This window comes from Ceratosolen solmsi, unplaced genomic scaffold, assembly GCF_000503995.2.
Source record: "Ceratosolen solmsi marchali unplaced genomic scaffold, CerSol_1.0 scaffold35, whole genome shotgun sequence".
Classification (NCBI taxonomy): Eukaryota; Metazoa; Arthropoda; class Insecta; order Hymenoptera; family Agaonidae; genus Ceratosolen; species Ceratosolen solmsi.
In genome coordinates, this window is record NW_011948423.1 from 4,197,333 (window position 1) to 4,212,559 (window position 15,227).

The 15,227-nt window shown below is 36.0% G+C and overlaps 1 protein-coding gene across 3 annotated transcripts; it reads right to left on the reverse strand.

Annotated features, from left to right (window-relative positions):
* Positions 1–1,094: 1,094 nt before the first annotated feature.
* LOC105362184 (zinc transporter ZIP2) lies at positions 1,095–14,316 on the reverse strand. Of its 3 annotated transcripts, none has more exons than XM_011499544.1 (5): positions 14,152–14,316; positions 6,207–6,748; positions 4,361–5,261; positions 2,054–2,167; positions 1,095–1,427 (listed from the first exon to the last, which is right to left on the reverse strand). In XM_011499544.1, exons 2-5 carry the CDS (start codon positions 6,462–6,464, stop codon positions 1,366–1,368), a joined length of 1,335 nt encoding a protein of 444 aa, XP_011497846.1. In that variant the 5' UTR covers positions 6,465–6,748; positions 14,152–14,316; the 3' UTR covers positions 1,095–1,365. The 3 variants fall into 3 exon arrangements, with proteins under 3 accessions (XP_011497846.1, XP_011497847.1, XP_011497845.1); XM_011499545.1 differs by lacking the exon at positions 14,152–14,316 and adding an exon at positions 13,493–13,548; XM_011499543.1 differs by lacking the exon at positions 14,152–14,316 and having other exon boundaries at positions 6,207–6,821.
* Between the last annotated feature and the right edge of the window lie 911 nt (positions 14,317–15,227).

Sequence of the window (15,227 nt, forward strand, 5' to 3'; positions counted from 1 at the left end):
TGATAGAATCTTTGAATATGATAATGATATTGTTATAAATCACAAAAGGATCAAAAAGATACATTACACTATTATACGAAATTTGTTATTTTTTTGGTAATAGTACATTTGTATCGCATATTATTTTAACGGCAATACGAATTTCAAGATTTATAAAACTACATTATACACGTACTGAAGATCGGTTGTTCGCTATTAGTTATTAGCATAAGTAACTATTAGAATTAGATGGGAAAATGGACGGGAAAAATAATATATATAAGAAATTAGTAATGCATGCAATTAGATTTCTATGATGTATTACGTTACATCATATCTTTGCAAAGATCAGTTACGACTATTAACGGGACATTTCTATAAGTTTAACTTAGAAATGTAAATTAAGATCGATTATTATTTTCGGTCTGTATATTAAAGATGTACCTATTTATGTTAGTACGATTTACTAAGAAATCATTGTTAAGCGATATTTTTATAAGAAAAATAGTTGTCGGGTGAAGTGGACGAAGAGGAGGAAGAACAAAGAGCGATGATTCATGAAATAAATTATAGTCAATTCGTAAAAATTATATTCTTGTTTTTCACAATTACATCTGTATTTTTTTTTTCACCGCTGCTTATCATTGTATATGTATCATAATGAAAATAATGTATCGTTATATTTATAATATAATATAATATATAATATAATAGTCTTTATAAGATAACGACGTGTCGTTGAGTGTTAATTCGTTAATAATTATTATTCTATCTAAATTTATCGTACAAGGTACTGCATGAAAAGGGAAAATATACCTTTAATTCTTCCTCGAGGACAGAAAAATATCTTCTCTTGATTCTTTCACCGTTTCACGTGATAAGAAAAAGTCTTATATCAACGTCTCTCGACAAATTTCTACACTTAAATGCATAACAATGTGATATTATCACATTCCCCCCGAGTAACGTACGTAACGAACGCTTATCATTTTATCACTCTTATTAAAAAAAAAAAAAAAATTAACATAATCTTACGTAAAACATGAAGTCTAAGAGGCTCGCGGCTACACTATAACGTATATTACATATGAATTAAGATTAAAAAAAAAAAAAAAAAAAAAAAAAATTAAAAAAAATGCGTTACGCTTACACTTCAAAGGACACCGACCACATCCACATACGACTGTCGAGGTCAACAGCCTAGTGCGAAGCTTCCCTTAATCGCCATTCTTTCCTCTCATCCGACTTTCTCGACTCTTCTGAATTATGGGTAAATATGAAAAACACGTAGCGCGCTGATAAATATTGCTTCGCGCAAAAGAAGAGACGACTCGATGCGGCAAATGGCGAAGAATGTCGGTGATCATCTTCGTACGACTGCTGTGGTTACGTCAGAGTAGTCGATAAAACATCGGCGACCTTGTCCGTTACTCGTTCAATAGTAGAACCTGAACAGATGTTCAAAGGATTTAATCTTGAGGCATTCATTATTGTGGTCGTGAGTGCACGGATGGCATTTAACGATGGATTTTCCAGTTTGTTTTTTCTTTTTTCTTTCTTTTTTATTTATTTATTTTTTTTTTTTTTTGTCGACTAACACGTGCCAATATTTCTCTTTTTTTTGTTGTTTACACTACGTTGTTGTAAGCATTAGCGCCTGGTCGCGTCTAAAGACGTCGGTCTTTTTTTTTTTTTTTAAGTACTGGCTTACTTGCTCTGCAGCATTAAGACTTGTATAGGCAAATAAATTTATCGTCTGGTGGGGATTAGCGATATTGCAAGGCAAATTGCACATTAGACTTACGTATTGGGATATTGAAATACAAACCAAACGTCTAATGATAATATTTTTCTATGCTTACGTTTAAAAAGTAGATGAGCGTGTTTACGCATGCATACGTTAACATTGGCATAGTTTTCATGAAGATCCAAATAGTAATAAGCAAGTGTAGCGAACGATTGTTATTAAACGATAATTAATGAAGGGGATAAAGTTAAATTGTGATTAATGGAATTCATCACATTGGCTTTCGTTTGACGCAATAAAAGGAACAATGAATACAATTATATTTACCTAGGATGTAATTGTGTTTGTCGCCCACCAAGTGCGCATCTTCGTGATCGCCGTGATTGTGATCGCCGTGATTGTGACTGCCGTGCGAGTGTCCGTGATCATGTGAGTGGGCAGCTTGAAAATAAAATAAATAAATAAGAAACGTAATATTTGGTACGAAGGCATTGACATTCTTTCTGCTCGCTTTCGCTTCTTCTTCAAAGCCAACAAATCTACTATTTGTTCATCCCAATCAATGAGATTACAAGTTTATTGAATCTTATGTTATTTTATTTTTCTTTATATAAACATACACACACGCATGCAAGCACGCACGCACACACACACACACACACACATATATATATATATATATATATATATATACCTTAGTTTACCTAATTGTTAGTATTTAAGATCTATGAAAAGCAAGTTGCTTCTGATATAGATCGGATAGATTTTGCTTTAGCAATAAATCGTGCCTCTTGTAATTAAATTGATCACAAGATGTCTTATTCGCGTGTATATTAATTTTGTAAATATATGCTTTGTTTGATTAATATTTAAAAATATTATTCATATATTCGTAAATCATTAAACTCATTTTAAACAATCCATCACTGCTTCGAAGATAAAGCCGATGATTAAGTTTTAAATTTGCGTGACGTAATTTTTAAGTCGATAAATTTGCATAATTACGAATATGCGTCGTGAATATCATTAATATTTAATAAGTAGTATACGGAGGAAAAGATTGTTGCGAGTCAAAGACCTGTTCAATGTTAACGATAATATATATATTTGATTTCAATTATCTATTGTTTAGTAAACGAGGATTTGAATTTTTATGACTTCATAAAAACTTTATGATATAAACAGATTATAATCTGGTTTTTAAAACTTATAATAATGAGTCATATGATCTGAAAGTGTTTGTATTAATTTTTGATTAATCGGTAATAAATAATTAGATAAATAGATGTGTGTGTGCACGCGCGCGCGTGTGCGTGTATGTCATGCTGTGTATTGGTTGAATTAACGGAAAAACTTTCATGGAGAGAGTGATTTAAAAATCAAATTGAAAAGAGGCTCTTCCGTGAGCGAGTAACCTGATTTATTTCATATATTCGTTCGATTCAAGGTAATCATGAAAATTATCATCATTATATTGTGTTGGACAATTTCTCTATTTTTCTTCTCGACAGGAATACAAAATTCATCGAGTACTGTTTGATTAAATATCTGAAAATAAGGATCGGCCTTTTTATACTCATCCAATGTTTCTTTACGGCTTTCTCGAAATTCCATTGACGAGTTAAAAACTCTGATTAAATGTATTATTATTCATTATTTGATAACCAAAAATTTATCTCCATTATTTTATACAATTACAAATTTAATAATAATATAATAGATTAATTCCTTACTCGTGTATTAATTGTTTTTTCATTTACTTAAAAGATACTACGAGTTTGTCGTTAATTAATTTGTTTATGTTGGCAATAAGCTCATGAATAAACAGTGCGTTTCCTTTTTTTTTTTTTTTTTTTTTTAACCGACAACAACAACGATTTCTTAATATAAACAAATATTTTTTTTATCAATGTATTGACAGAAAAATTACCGATAGCTCGTAACAGGTGGATATTTTGCAAACACTCGTTTTGAACATTTCCCGATTGTTCCTACTAGAAATGAACGAACCTCACTTCAATAATAAGCCTCCAATTATTCGATCGAAAGCTCAACTGTCATTAATTAAATCGTGACCATAAAAAATAATTGAAATTTTATAAATTTTTTGAAATACTTGGCAATCTAAATAGCCAGTGCACGTATTGTTCGTGGACGAGGTGCATTAGCACAACGACAGCGGGAAATAATCGTCTCGAGTATTATCCCAGACCTACGGAATTAATTATTAATCGTAATGGCGACGCTCCGATGGCTCATCGTTCCTCCACGCATAAGACGCAAGATGTTTTCATAACGTTGGGCCGGGGCAGCCTCGAGGGGGAACATTATTCAAGGCTTTAGCCGTCCGACGCAAAACGCCATTATCACTAACGTCGCGCCAATCGCCGAGCAAAAGCTTTGCTTCCTTATTAGCGCAACAGAGCGCCGTTGCTGTCCCCTAAGCCATATCTACCCGATTAATGCCGTTTCCCACTTGACACACATCTTGCCGCTGTCCTTGCCAATTTCCCTCGATAAATCGATAAAGCTTAATAGCGCCGTATCTCGGACTCCCACCTTCCAGCCTCCGGCAGCATCATTTCAACTACCGGGGCGGTGAGTGACGTGACCGAACCCGCTCGGGCAACTTACTAGCGATCTGCAGCCCGAGCATGAGCATAAATCCTACGAGGATGGCCACCAGCTGTAGCAGTCCGCTCTTGTCGTTGGCGCGCTCCCTCGCGAGAACCTCGAAGAAGACGACGTAGAGGAGAGTGCCAGCAGCCATGCCCTGGAGTATCGTCGGCGTGGGTCCGAGAGTCTCGCTGTCGTTCCTCAAGTGTCCGAGGGCGAGACCAACCCCGATGCCCAGGGGCGTTACCATCGAGAATACACTTAGGTAGCCGAGGATTGTCCTCTTGGAGGCACCGGCGACGTACAGCTCCATGCCAACGCAGAAGGAGATGACGAGCTTGTGGGTGGCAATGGCCGCGGCGAGATAGACGACGGAGCCGAAGGCTGGCTCGAGCCCGACCGCCAGGCCCTCGAAGATGGCGTGGAAGGAGAGGGCGAGGACCGTGAGGAGGCTGCGTACCGAGCTGTCAACGTGGGTCGCCGAGGCAGTGGGCAAGTGCTTGTGCTCGGGGGCGAGCTCCCGGGGCCGTGGCCGTTCGATCGTCGAGGCCGAGGAGGACAGAGGGAAGACGCCACTCAGGGCCTGTGAGGGCCGCCGGCCGGCCCCGTTGGCGCTACCGGCCTGGGTACCGTTGTTGCAGCGACGCACCGACACCGTGCGGTAGAGGAGCGTCTCCGAGGACTCGGGCTTGTCGCTAAGGGCCGCGTGCACCGCCTCCTCGACGAGATAGACGAAGAAGAAGCCCCCGCAGAAGAGGAGCTCCGCGAGGCTCAGGCTGCCGAGGTTCACCAACTGGCCGTTGGACTGATGAAGCTCCACGCTCTCGCGCACCTCCGGGGCGAGGTGGAGGAAGGTCGTGAAGAGGAGGACGCCGCCGCCGAAGCAGAGGAGCAGCGAGGTCAGGAGGCCCTGCTGGGGCTGAGATCGGCGACTTTTAGTACAGCGGACTAAGACTAAGTCAAGGGTGCGCGACCCACTCTCTTCGTTATGTCGCAGTCTCTAGCGTCACCAGTGCGTAAGGATTCTCGTGGCCTTGGCCGCGCCGAGGCGCTTCGTGTCCGCGCTCGCAAGAAATAGGAACGCGTATAAACGGACGTAGAAACATATAGACACGTAGATAAAAGTGGTTAGGGATGATAGAGATTAAGAGACAGAGAGAGAGAGCTGAGAGAAAGTGAGGGGGTAGAGAGCGGAGAGAGAGCGAAGAGAGAGTGGAGAGAGGGGGAGAGAGCGGAGAGAGGGATAGAGAGAGAGAGAGAGAGAGAGAGAGAAGAGGTAGTGATCGCGATGGAAAATCGTCTCGACTACTGCTAGTGCCACTTTCAGAAGATTACAATTACATTACGTTGAAAACGCGTGAATAACTGCTCTCTTTAAGGCCATGTAAATGATGCGTTTACCAGTCGCTGGCACGGCCGATCTTTTCATGTCCATCCGTTCATTGTCCTCGTTACTTTACATGTCTGCTTCTTACGCGCCATTACCGTTAATGGCCGGGCTTTTACAATTGAAAAATACAGCTCGCATTTCGTGCTATTCCACCTCGCGAATACACGATCGTGGCGCTCTGGTGAATGCGAGGTAAAAGCGAAATCGGAAAGCAGCGAAATTACTTTTCCTTTTGATTCATGGCATCTGCGCGCAAAGAGGTTGTAAATAAAAAACGACGCGGCCGGGCGCTCACGACTCGAGGGACGAGCCTTCGGTAAACAACACCAGAGAGAAAGATATAATGAGAGCAGGGGGGCGCGGAGGGGTTATTTGGTGCGGTGGGGGCGGGTTGGGGGGGGGCGGGGGGGGGCGCGGAGGGGTTATTTGGTGCGGTGGGGGCGGGTTGGGGGTTGGCGGGGGGGAGGCAATTACTTGCGAGAAATCCGCGTGCGAGTTGACGGTGAGAGTCGAAGCGGAGGTCAGAGTCGTGGAGGCACTCGAGACACTCGTAATGGCTCGGCGGTTCTCGCTCTTCTTCACGCGGCAGCGGCCGATTATGAGGGGCAGCATACCCAGGATGAGCGAGCCGAGGCCCAAAACGAACATCGAGCCGATCTTGGATAGAAGGAGGATCGTCGAGGCGCTCGGGCCCGAGGATGTTGGCGTCGTCGTCACCGCGGGTACCTCCATTCTTCGATCTCTTCGAGCCCAAGATCCGATGCTCCTTAGCGGGCTTCCTCGCAATCTCTTCCTCTTTCTCACCGCACAGACTCCGCGGCTTCTGTACACTGCCTTCTTTGGCCACGCTTCTTCGCCTCTCCTTCACTCACCGAGGCTTTCCTCCTCGTCGTTTACTGTTCCGTCGCGCACGACGTCGTCGCGCACCAGAACGACTCGACGAGGATTCGCGATTCGCTCGCTCCGCGCCTCATTTTTTCTGCCCGCATTAACACTCAATGATTTCTAATCTCCACCTTTAATACAGAATACAAAGAAACAAATAGTAATGATAACAATAGAGCGCGAGCTTGGAGCATCGGTTAAATCAAGATTCGAAGCGATTGGCGAAAAAAAAAACAGACTGCATCTCGAGTAGCTGCAGCCAGCATCGCAAGTGTCACCCGCCCGAGTGTGCCCGAGATGCGAAGGAACTTGTAATAATAAACTCGCGGCATCGATGATTCCAGAAAAACTCGTCTCAAATACGAATCCGAGCAAATTAATTGTACACGGACACGTACCGGCCATTATCTAGTGAAGGGGAGGGGGTAGAAGGTGGATGAGTGGGAGATGTGGAAGAAATCACTTCGGGCTTTTTTTTTATATCCTGCCAAGTTGAAACGAAAGCGCGACTTTAACGAGCGCAACCGTCGCCATACGCATGCGAGTGTTTTTATTTGTTTTTGTTTTGTTTTGTTTTTTGTTTAACGCTTACGTTATATCGTTACGCCCATAATCATTCCTTTATCTTTTTAATGTAAAAGCTCCTCGCTTAACCGTTGTACACGCCAATCTATTCGCTGGTTGTAGTAAAAAAAAAAAGGCCGCGCTTTTTCAATAAAGATTTCCGCGTTTTCAGCGTGACGAATATGCCTCTTTTGTTTGCCTGCTCGTTGCTTTAAGGACGGGCAATCGCTTCCAGGGCGATGAAAATTCTCGGATCGCTTGCATTGGGGGCACGTTAAATTATGGCTCACTGTGCGGTAATGATCAATTCTGATAAAAGACAACCTAATGGAATGATACGAGGGAATGTCGCCATGTACGTTGCACTTTCAAAGTGATTTCACGAAAGTATGTTATCTTTCGATGACCAAAATCATCAATTACAATGTCAATAAGCACTAAAAATCACAAATTGCTGCTACGCTTCTTCAAAATTGTGAAGAGACTGTCGCTGCTACGCGTTCGCTCAACGCATGTCCTTTATTTTTAAGACGATTGAATTCTTACTCCAAAATGGTCGTTAATTCCAAAAAATTCAAAGTAAAAAAGCATATATGATGAATAGCCGGTGAGTCGTCTAATACTCTCGATATTTTTATGCATCGCACATTGTGTAAGCCTCAATAAGAAGAAATATCGGTTGTTCTTAATTTTAATACATGAATACTTGCTGATAATATAGGAATAAGCATTAGAATTGTTTTATGCGCGCGTGCTAAAAATATAAAACTTTGAATTACTTTAAATTTATTATTGAGTATGAATAAAAATGAATTTATTTGATACGATTTATTGATAAATATTCATATTTCGACGTATGGGTGGAACATTTTTATTGGCAAAACAAATTATAATACGTATTTCGGTCGCAAATGCGTCACACATTTTTAACATAAACATATGTATGACTTTTAATGCTCACTTGCGATCTCAATAATGGAGATCGATATTTTTATTGTATTGTATAATTTATATGCAAGATATAAATAAATAACCGTTAGAACGACGATAACCTGTGAATTGCCATTTAAGTTTGTAAAACTCGCTATCAAGAGATTAAAGGAAAGAGGCACAATCAAGCCACAATAAATCTTAAAAAGAATAAATATACAAGGAACTTCATAATTATTGTTTTCAGCAATTCAATGTGAACTTGTGCCCTTCTGCAAATTTTCCACAGTCGTGATTGTGGAATGTATGAAATAATTTCTATGGTGCGCAAAGATTCTTTGGTGAGGATTAACCGAAAACTGTTTATCAATGTGGCTTATAATGTACGAATGGGCTATGCAATTTCATTTAGACGTGTTTTACATAAATCACTTTATTCTATCGGATTTAATTACTTTTATTTTGATTATAAGAATTTAATAGCTTTCTACAATTATATTGTGCGCAATTGTATTTCGCCATGTTAATTTAAGAATTAGACATTCACTTATAAAAATTATACATCTATTTGTTGTTATTTTAATATATTTTTTTACTATAATTTTCATTTCTCGACATATTTAACTGAAATTAAGATTGTAAAGTATTCTCTTATAAAGTATCCTGAAAAATTCTTTACGAAACGAAATTAGTAGCTTTGTGTGTACTATCGATGGCTTACTTGAAAATTAAAAACTTTCAACGGTTGTATTTAATAATGTCAATGTGTTACTATTGAATATGTATGAAGAAAGTTTTTCATTCCCGATGACTAAATCAATGGATCTACATAAATGATTATATTTACATTTGGCAACTAGCTTACACAATGTAATTCTGGAAAAACTATTTCAAATTTCAAGGAAAGGTATGACATTGGAATAAATCTCTTGCTCAATCATGATTCTCAAGTATAATGAATGAAATCAAGGGACTTTATGGAAATGTGGCTTATCCAAAGTACGTGCTTAGTTTAAAAAAAGCTTTGTCCGTTATAAGGACGATATTATGCATCAACTAGTGAAATCTAAATTCTTTACACATGGGATATATCAATTTGAACGTAAGTTGATTATATTATAAAGTCCTATCTCATATTGTATTTGTGTAACGTATGAAATTGAATTTATTATGGAACAAAATTTTTTTTCAATATTTAGATATTTTTGTATTGTAGGTTAACCTATAATAATGTTTACCTATAATTCAGAATAAAGTTGATATTTTTATTAAAGTATTCTTTTAATTTTGTACGAACTCTGTGCGCGCGCATGGAAACAATAATGACCACTTATAAAGTGCAAACATTTTTAATTATTTTTAAGTAACAAAATTATAAACTAAAATATTCATTTCTCAGGAATCAGTGATGATCGATAATTTTATAAAATATTACTTTATATTTATTATTAATTATGTTGGTTTGGTTTATATATTACATTATTGTGTAATATTTGATTATTGCTTAAACTATTAGGAGTATTTAATTTGTTAATAAATAAAATCTATAAAAATCTAAAAAAATCTATATTATAAGAATTAAGTTTATATAAATAAATAATTCCAATACTAATTAATTGGTTAGATTTAATAAGAGTTTTATTTTATAGTTTGACACTTATAGCCTAGGCAATATAAATTATACGTATAATATTTGTGATGAGGTAATTGTAAACAAGTTTTTAAATGTAAATGTTTTTTTTACGATAAATATGCAAATTCAATATAAATAATTATCATCGACTATTACCTTTTTCTTTTACTAGGAAATATTTACAATTATTTTTCATTTTTAATACAACAGTCTATCTGTTAACATAAGTGTTTTCGTAAATAAAAATGTTTCCATACATTAAATAAAAATTTCTTTAGCAATATTTAATCTTCATTGTATAAAGCTCAACATTAAAATATCTTTCAAAGAGAAAATATCATAGATTTTCGTTTAACTTTATCTTACTCTTACGTTTAAAATCCATTACAAATGCAAAATACTTTTAAAGTTTTTACTACATAGTTAAGTATTTTAATTTATGGCAATTGGATTAAGATTAGTGTTTTTCGATTATTATTTTCAATAGTAAAATTAGATGATACAAAGGTAATGGATTTTACTAGTAATCTTTTAGTGCGTTCGTAAAGGAATAATAAATTTTAACTTAGAAAATATTTACCATATTATTAAATTTAATTTGTTAATTCCAAGTTATAAAGTATGTAAAAAGATATATATATATATATATATATATATATATATATATATATATATATATATAAAGAATAATTATAATGTAAAATGCTTGAAATCAATATTTAATATTAATACGGATTTGTTAAATTAAGAAAATTTTTCAATAACAAGTAAAATACGATCAAATTTAAAGGGAACTTAGATCTTACTAATACATTAATATAAAAAACAGACGCTTTCGGTTTTATTGATATATAATACACTTAAATTTTACACTATGTTTTGATTTATTCCATTACTGGCATTCGTGAAAAAGAAAAAGAAGAAAAAAAGAAGAAAAGCATTATTTAATGACTTTATAAAAACAAAGATTCGCGTCTTATTTGAAAGAATAGGTATTGAATTTATTTTGATATTATTCAATGAAATAGTTATCTTAATAATAATATATTACGATGTGGAGTATAAATGTCAATATTGACATTTCGTATGTATTAATTACTTGATTCACGAATATCAGTCTTGACTTTTTAACTTTTAGTAATAACACATATTTATACCAAAAAAACCTGTTTATAGAAATCTAAAAATAAAACTATTGAAATAAGAATATATATTGACATATATAAAATATTCTGAAAAATGTGCTAGGTTACCGAGTCGTTTATATTAAGATAGGAAGGAATTCAATATGTGATAGAAAAACTAATGAGAGTATATCTTTTAAAATATTATGCAATTTATCGACTTACTAATGACCTAATTTAAAAATCGTAGACTTTACATGTTCTTATCGAGGAACCTATTGCTCGTATCCTTAAATGTTAATATTACTAATAAATATAATATTCTAGTTTCTGTATTTACTTTTTTGTTTTAAAACGTAAAAATTATTAAAAACGAAATGACTCTTCGATTACATTCGAAGTATGATTGCACGAATAATAATTATAACTCTCATACACACGCTCACCTATTTAATTATTAAATTCCATTCATTTTTGGTTATCATTATATAGGAACTATCTATAATATATAAGTATACATAAATTCCGTATATTTATTTTTCATAAATTTTGTCTCGTATTCTCTGTAAATATTTAATGTTTCACCCATATATTTTGTAACATAGTATTTATACATCCAAATTTTTTTTTTCACTATTTATTTATAGATTTTCATAATGTATAAAATTTTAAATACCGAGTGCTGAACTGCTGCACCACATAAACCAATCAATATTCCGGTAATGCATTTATCCAATATATGCACATATATATATACATATATTGTAAAAAATTTAAATATAAAATTGAAATTAAGATTGACGATTAATAGAAATTATTATCGAATAATTATATATCGAGGTCATGTTTTGATAATAATTTTATAAACAAGATTGTATAAAAATAATATATATATATATATATATATATATATATATATATATAATATTATTTATTTATTTATTTATTTATCTAGCAACGTATAAAATTTAGAAATTTTAAAACAAAACTTCTAACGAAAGTATTTTCTTATCTGCCAATATTGAAAAAGTTTTCAATAGTATTTTATTCTACTCTCTAGTAAGTTTTATATAAAACAAAATATGTCTTTTATGGTATTTTTCAAGTAAATTGGATTAATTTAAAAACTTCTTAAAGTAAAATTAGTTTATATAAAATAAGTTAATTCAAATAATTGAAGTTCATTAATGTTTATTTAATTTTAATCACTAATATCTAATGACTATTAAAATTATGTCTTTATTAATAATGAACATAAGGGAACGATGGGAAATATAATATAAACAATGAGAAAATCATTTTATGATTTCCGATTTTTAAGTAAAAGAATTTCCCGTTCTTTAATACAACTTAAATGGTTGTTACCAAGTTACCATACGAATTATGTTCGATCGTTTAACTTTCAAAGGCTATTTGGCGCACTATATCCATAAAAAGTAAAATTGATATTTTATTTAATAATAGCAATCGTAACTAATTAGTTGTTTATCAAAAGAACCAATTAGCGAGTCGCGTTTCGAATAAACTTCCGTATGAGTTATCTGTCAACAACAAGAGGGTGAAAAATATCGTTAAACGATATATTTGTGGCCTGAGAACTTGTAGATTCGTATTAATATTATTAACTTTCTTCTTATTATTATTTTTATTATTGATATTATTCGCATATTGTAATGAATTGCGTGTTAATAATCCTTGTCAATAAATTGTCGTTATAATAAATTAAAACTTAAGTCTTTCGGAAAATAAAATATATATATATATATATATATATATATATCGGAATGTACGCTCAATTTCAAGAAAGCAAGTTTAAATAAAATGTAAATACTTTGTTAGAAATACAGTTGGGCCATCGGAAAAACTCTTACTTTGCTTATACGAGGGTGGAATTGTAAACTATAAAAGTCTCTTAACTAACTTTAAAAACTGATGCTGTGTACGATCCTATTAGCGAAACTTTAAAAGACCAGTTTGCAACGGTAGCGAAGGTTTCTTTCTTCCAACCTCTACTGGTGCGCGACTCTTCGGACTTTCACATCGATCGGCCAGAATAATTAACATTACTGCGCGAACCATCGGTAACAAAACGCAAATGTGTTCGCGACAATAATGCAATTATTAGATTTACATATGCGCGGTCGCCGAAGTTCGTTGCTCATCTCTCATTCTGTGCATTATTTTTCTTCCTTCGTCGCGTTGCACTCGATCGAAGAGCCCCACCCGCATTTCTGCCACGGCTATTCAAAATGTGTGTGGATGCGTAAATTGAAAACGCGGTCAATGCGAGCCACGAGGTATCGGTCAAGAGACAGTGAGAGAGAGAGAGAGAGAGAGAGAGAGAGAGAGAGAGAGAGAGAGAGACTCCGTGTATAAAGTCGCTGCACCTATAGCATGCAAAGCCAGGGATGAAACAATGTCCGCGATAATTTTCAATCGAGTATTATGATATTTAATTAAAAAATTGTCGCCATTGCTTCAGTGGCCGGAAATTCAAACGGATCATCGGCACTGTCTTTCATAATTTCACAACGCACACTGCCTCATCACGACAATTTCGACTGTAATATTCTCTGTGGACGCACGCGCACTCACACACATACACGCTGAATAAAGGCGCATACCTCTTTTAGGACGACGGGCACAAGCACTGTTAAACAAAAAAAAAAAAAGAAAAGAAAAAAAATACAAAAAAAAGAAATAACGAAAGAATAAAACAATAACGTTGGAAATAAAACACTCGGTGAGCGAAACAACGTTCGTCCGAACGCGCCGGAAGCCCGTGGAATAAAACGCGCGCGAAACGAAAAATGCGTCGGTGTGATCCTCTCCGTCTCCCTCTCTTTCTCTTTGTTTCTTTCGTTTGCTCCGACGGGCGCGCGTGTCCGAATGGAAATGCACGCGTAAGAATACTTCTCCCCAAGCGTGCGAAAAAGCGAGATAAATTGAGACAGAGAATGAGAGAGAGAGAGAGAGAGAGAGAGAGAGAGAGAGCGAGAGAGTGAGATAGTGAGAGGGAGAGAGGGAGAGAGTGAGTGAGAGGGAGTGATATATATATATATATATATATATATAGCGTGGTAGGGGTGGGGCGGGGTGGTGGGAGCGATAACGAGGTTGAAGGAGTCTGCAGGAGCGTGGCAAAGGTTCGCGTGTATGTAAGGACACGGCCGAAAAAGCGAGCGGGCCATGCTTTTACTACTAGAGTCACGTGCATAAGATGTTTTATCTGGGTTACGCGGATGTGTATATTTGGGCAAGTTGCGCGATCAATGAGACTCACAGTGGTGGTGCTTCACTGCTGCCGGCGCTTCTCCTACTGCTATATTTTGAAAAATGGATCGCTTACAAAGGTATATTGAGCTGCACAGAAAGTGGGAGGGAGGAGGATCGAGATTGCCTGTGTTTTTCTCTTGTCCTCGCGTAGTCACGGTCAACTGGATACTCGGGTGAACACGAGCCAAGAGCTACTCGTCTGTCTGTCTGCCTTCCTCCCTCTCTCTCTCTCTCTCTCTCTCTCTCTCTCTCTCTCTGTTACTCTTACTCTCTCCATTTTTCATTTCTCTCCGTCCCTCTCGGGTTCTCCTACTCCTCCCCGATTTTGTACGACTGCGAATGTACGTTTTCAGCTATAGTTTCGTCTCTATCTGACACGCTCGTTTCACTACTTCGGTTCTTCTCTCTTCCTGCTTCAATAATTACTGTACTTTTTAGCTTGTTTATTTATAAAAATCGTGTACTTGTCTTTGAGCGAAATTAAGTTTTACGCAGGGAAAATATTAAAATTATGATGATCTATCGTTATTATTTCCAAAATAAGCGCTCGTCGTATTATTTTCGTTATTAAACATTTTATCTCTCCCGTGCGATTACCGTTACATTTAATGACTGTTTTTTTTTCTCTTCCAGATAATTGTTTAAGGAAATACACAGGATATTCGTGTAAATCGGAAAGTCACGCTATTTTCAAAAAATCATCGCTTCGATACCGATTTCCAAATCGACAAATTCCACGGCCAATTGCGTAAATAATCGCCGTGCCTCGTCATTTCATGAAATATTGGATACGTAGCGATGAATTAAAATCTCCCATTTTCTCGATTTCATGTTCATTTACATTTTTAAGCTGTTTTTTTTTTTTTCTTTCTACGTTGGGCACATAATTCGTAATCATCTGATTAGATTAGAAGTAAGGCTCGACAATATTAATATGCCGCGCGCGGGGCCGGAAACAGCGCGGAAAGATGGTTCGGAATGTGCTACAAGAACGATACTTTTAAGTTTTAGGCATTTTTTAGGCATAAAATAATAAAAACGTAAGTAGCTAATTATTTCGTAAATAATAAGCTCGGCGAACGA

What these genes read in the sequence shown, in the direction of transcription:
- LOC105362184 (XM_011499544.1), bottom strand. Translation starts at nt 6,464, where the DNA reads ATGGAGGTACCCGCGGTGACGACGACGCCAACATCCTCGGGCCCGAGC. An exon ending in CGCACGCGGATTTCTCGCAA is followed by an intron (nt 5,262 to 6,206) that starts GTAATTGCCTCC and finishes CGCCGATCTCAG; the next exon opens with CCCCAGCAGGGCCTCCTGAC. An exon ending in GCTCGGGCTGCAGATCGCTA is followed by an intron (nt 2,168 to 4,360) that starts GTAAGTTGCCCG and finishes TTTATTTTCAAG; the next exon opens with CTGCCCACTCACATGATCAC.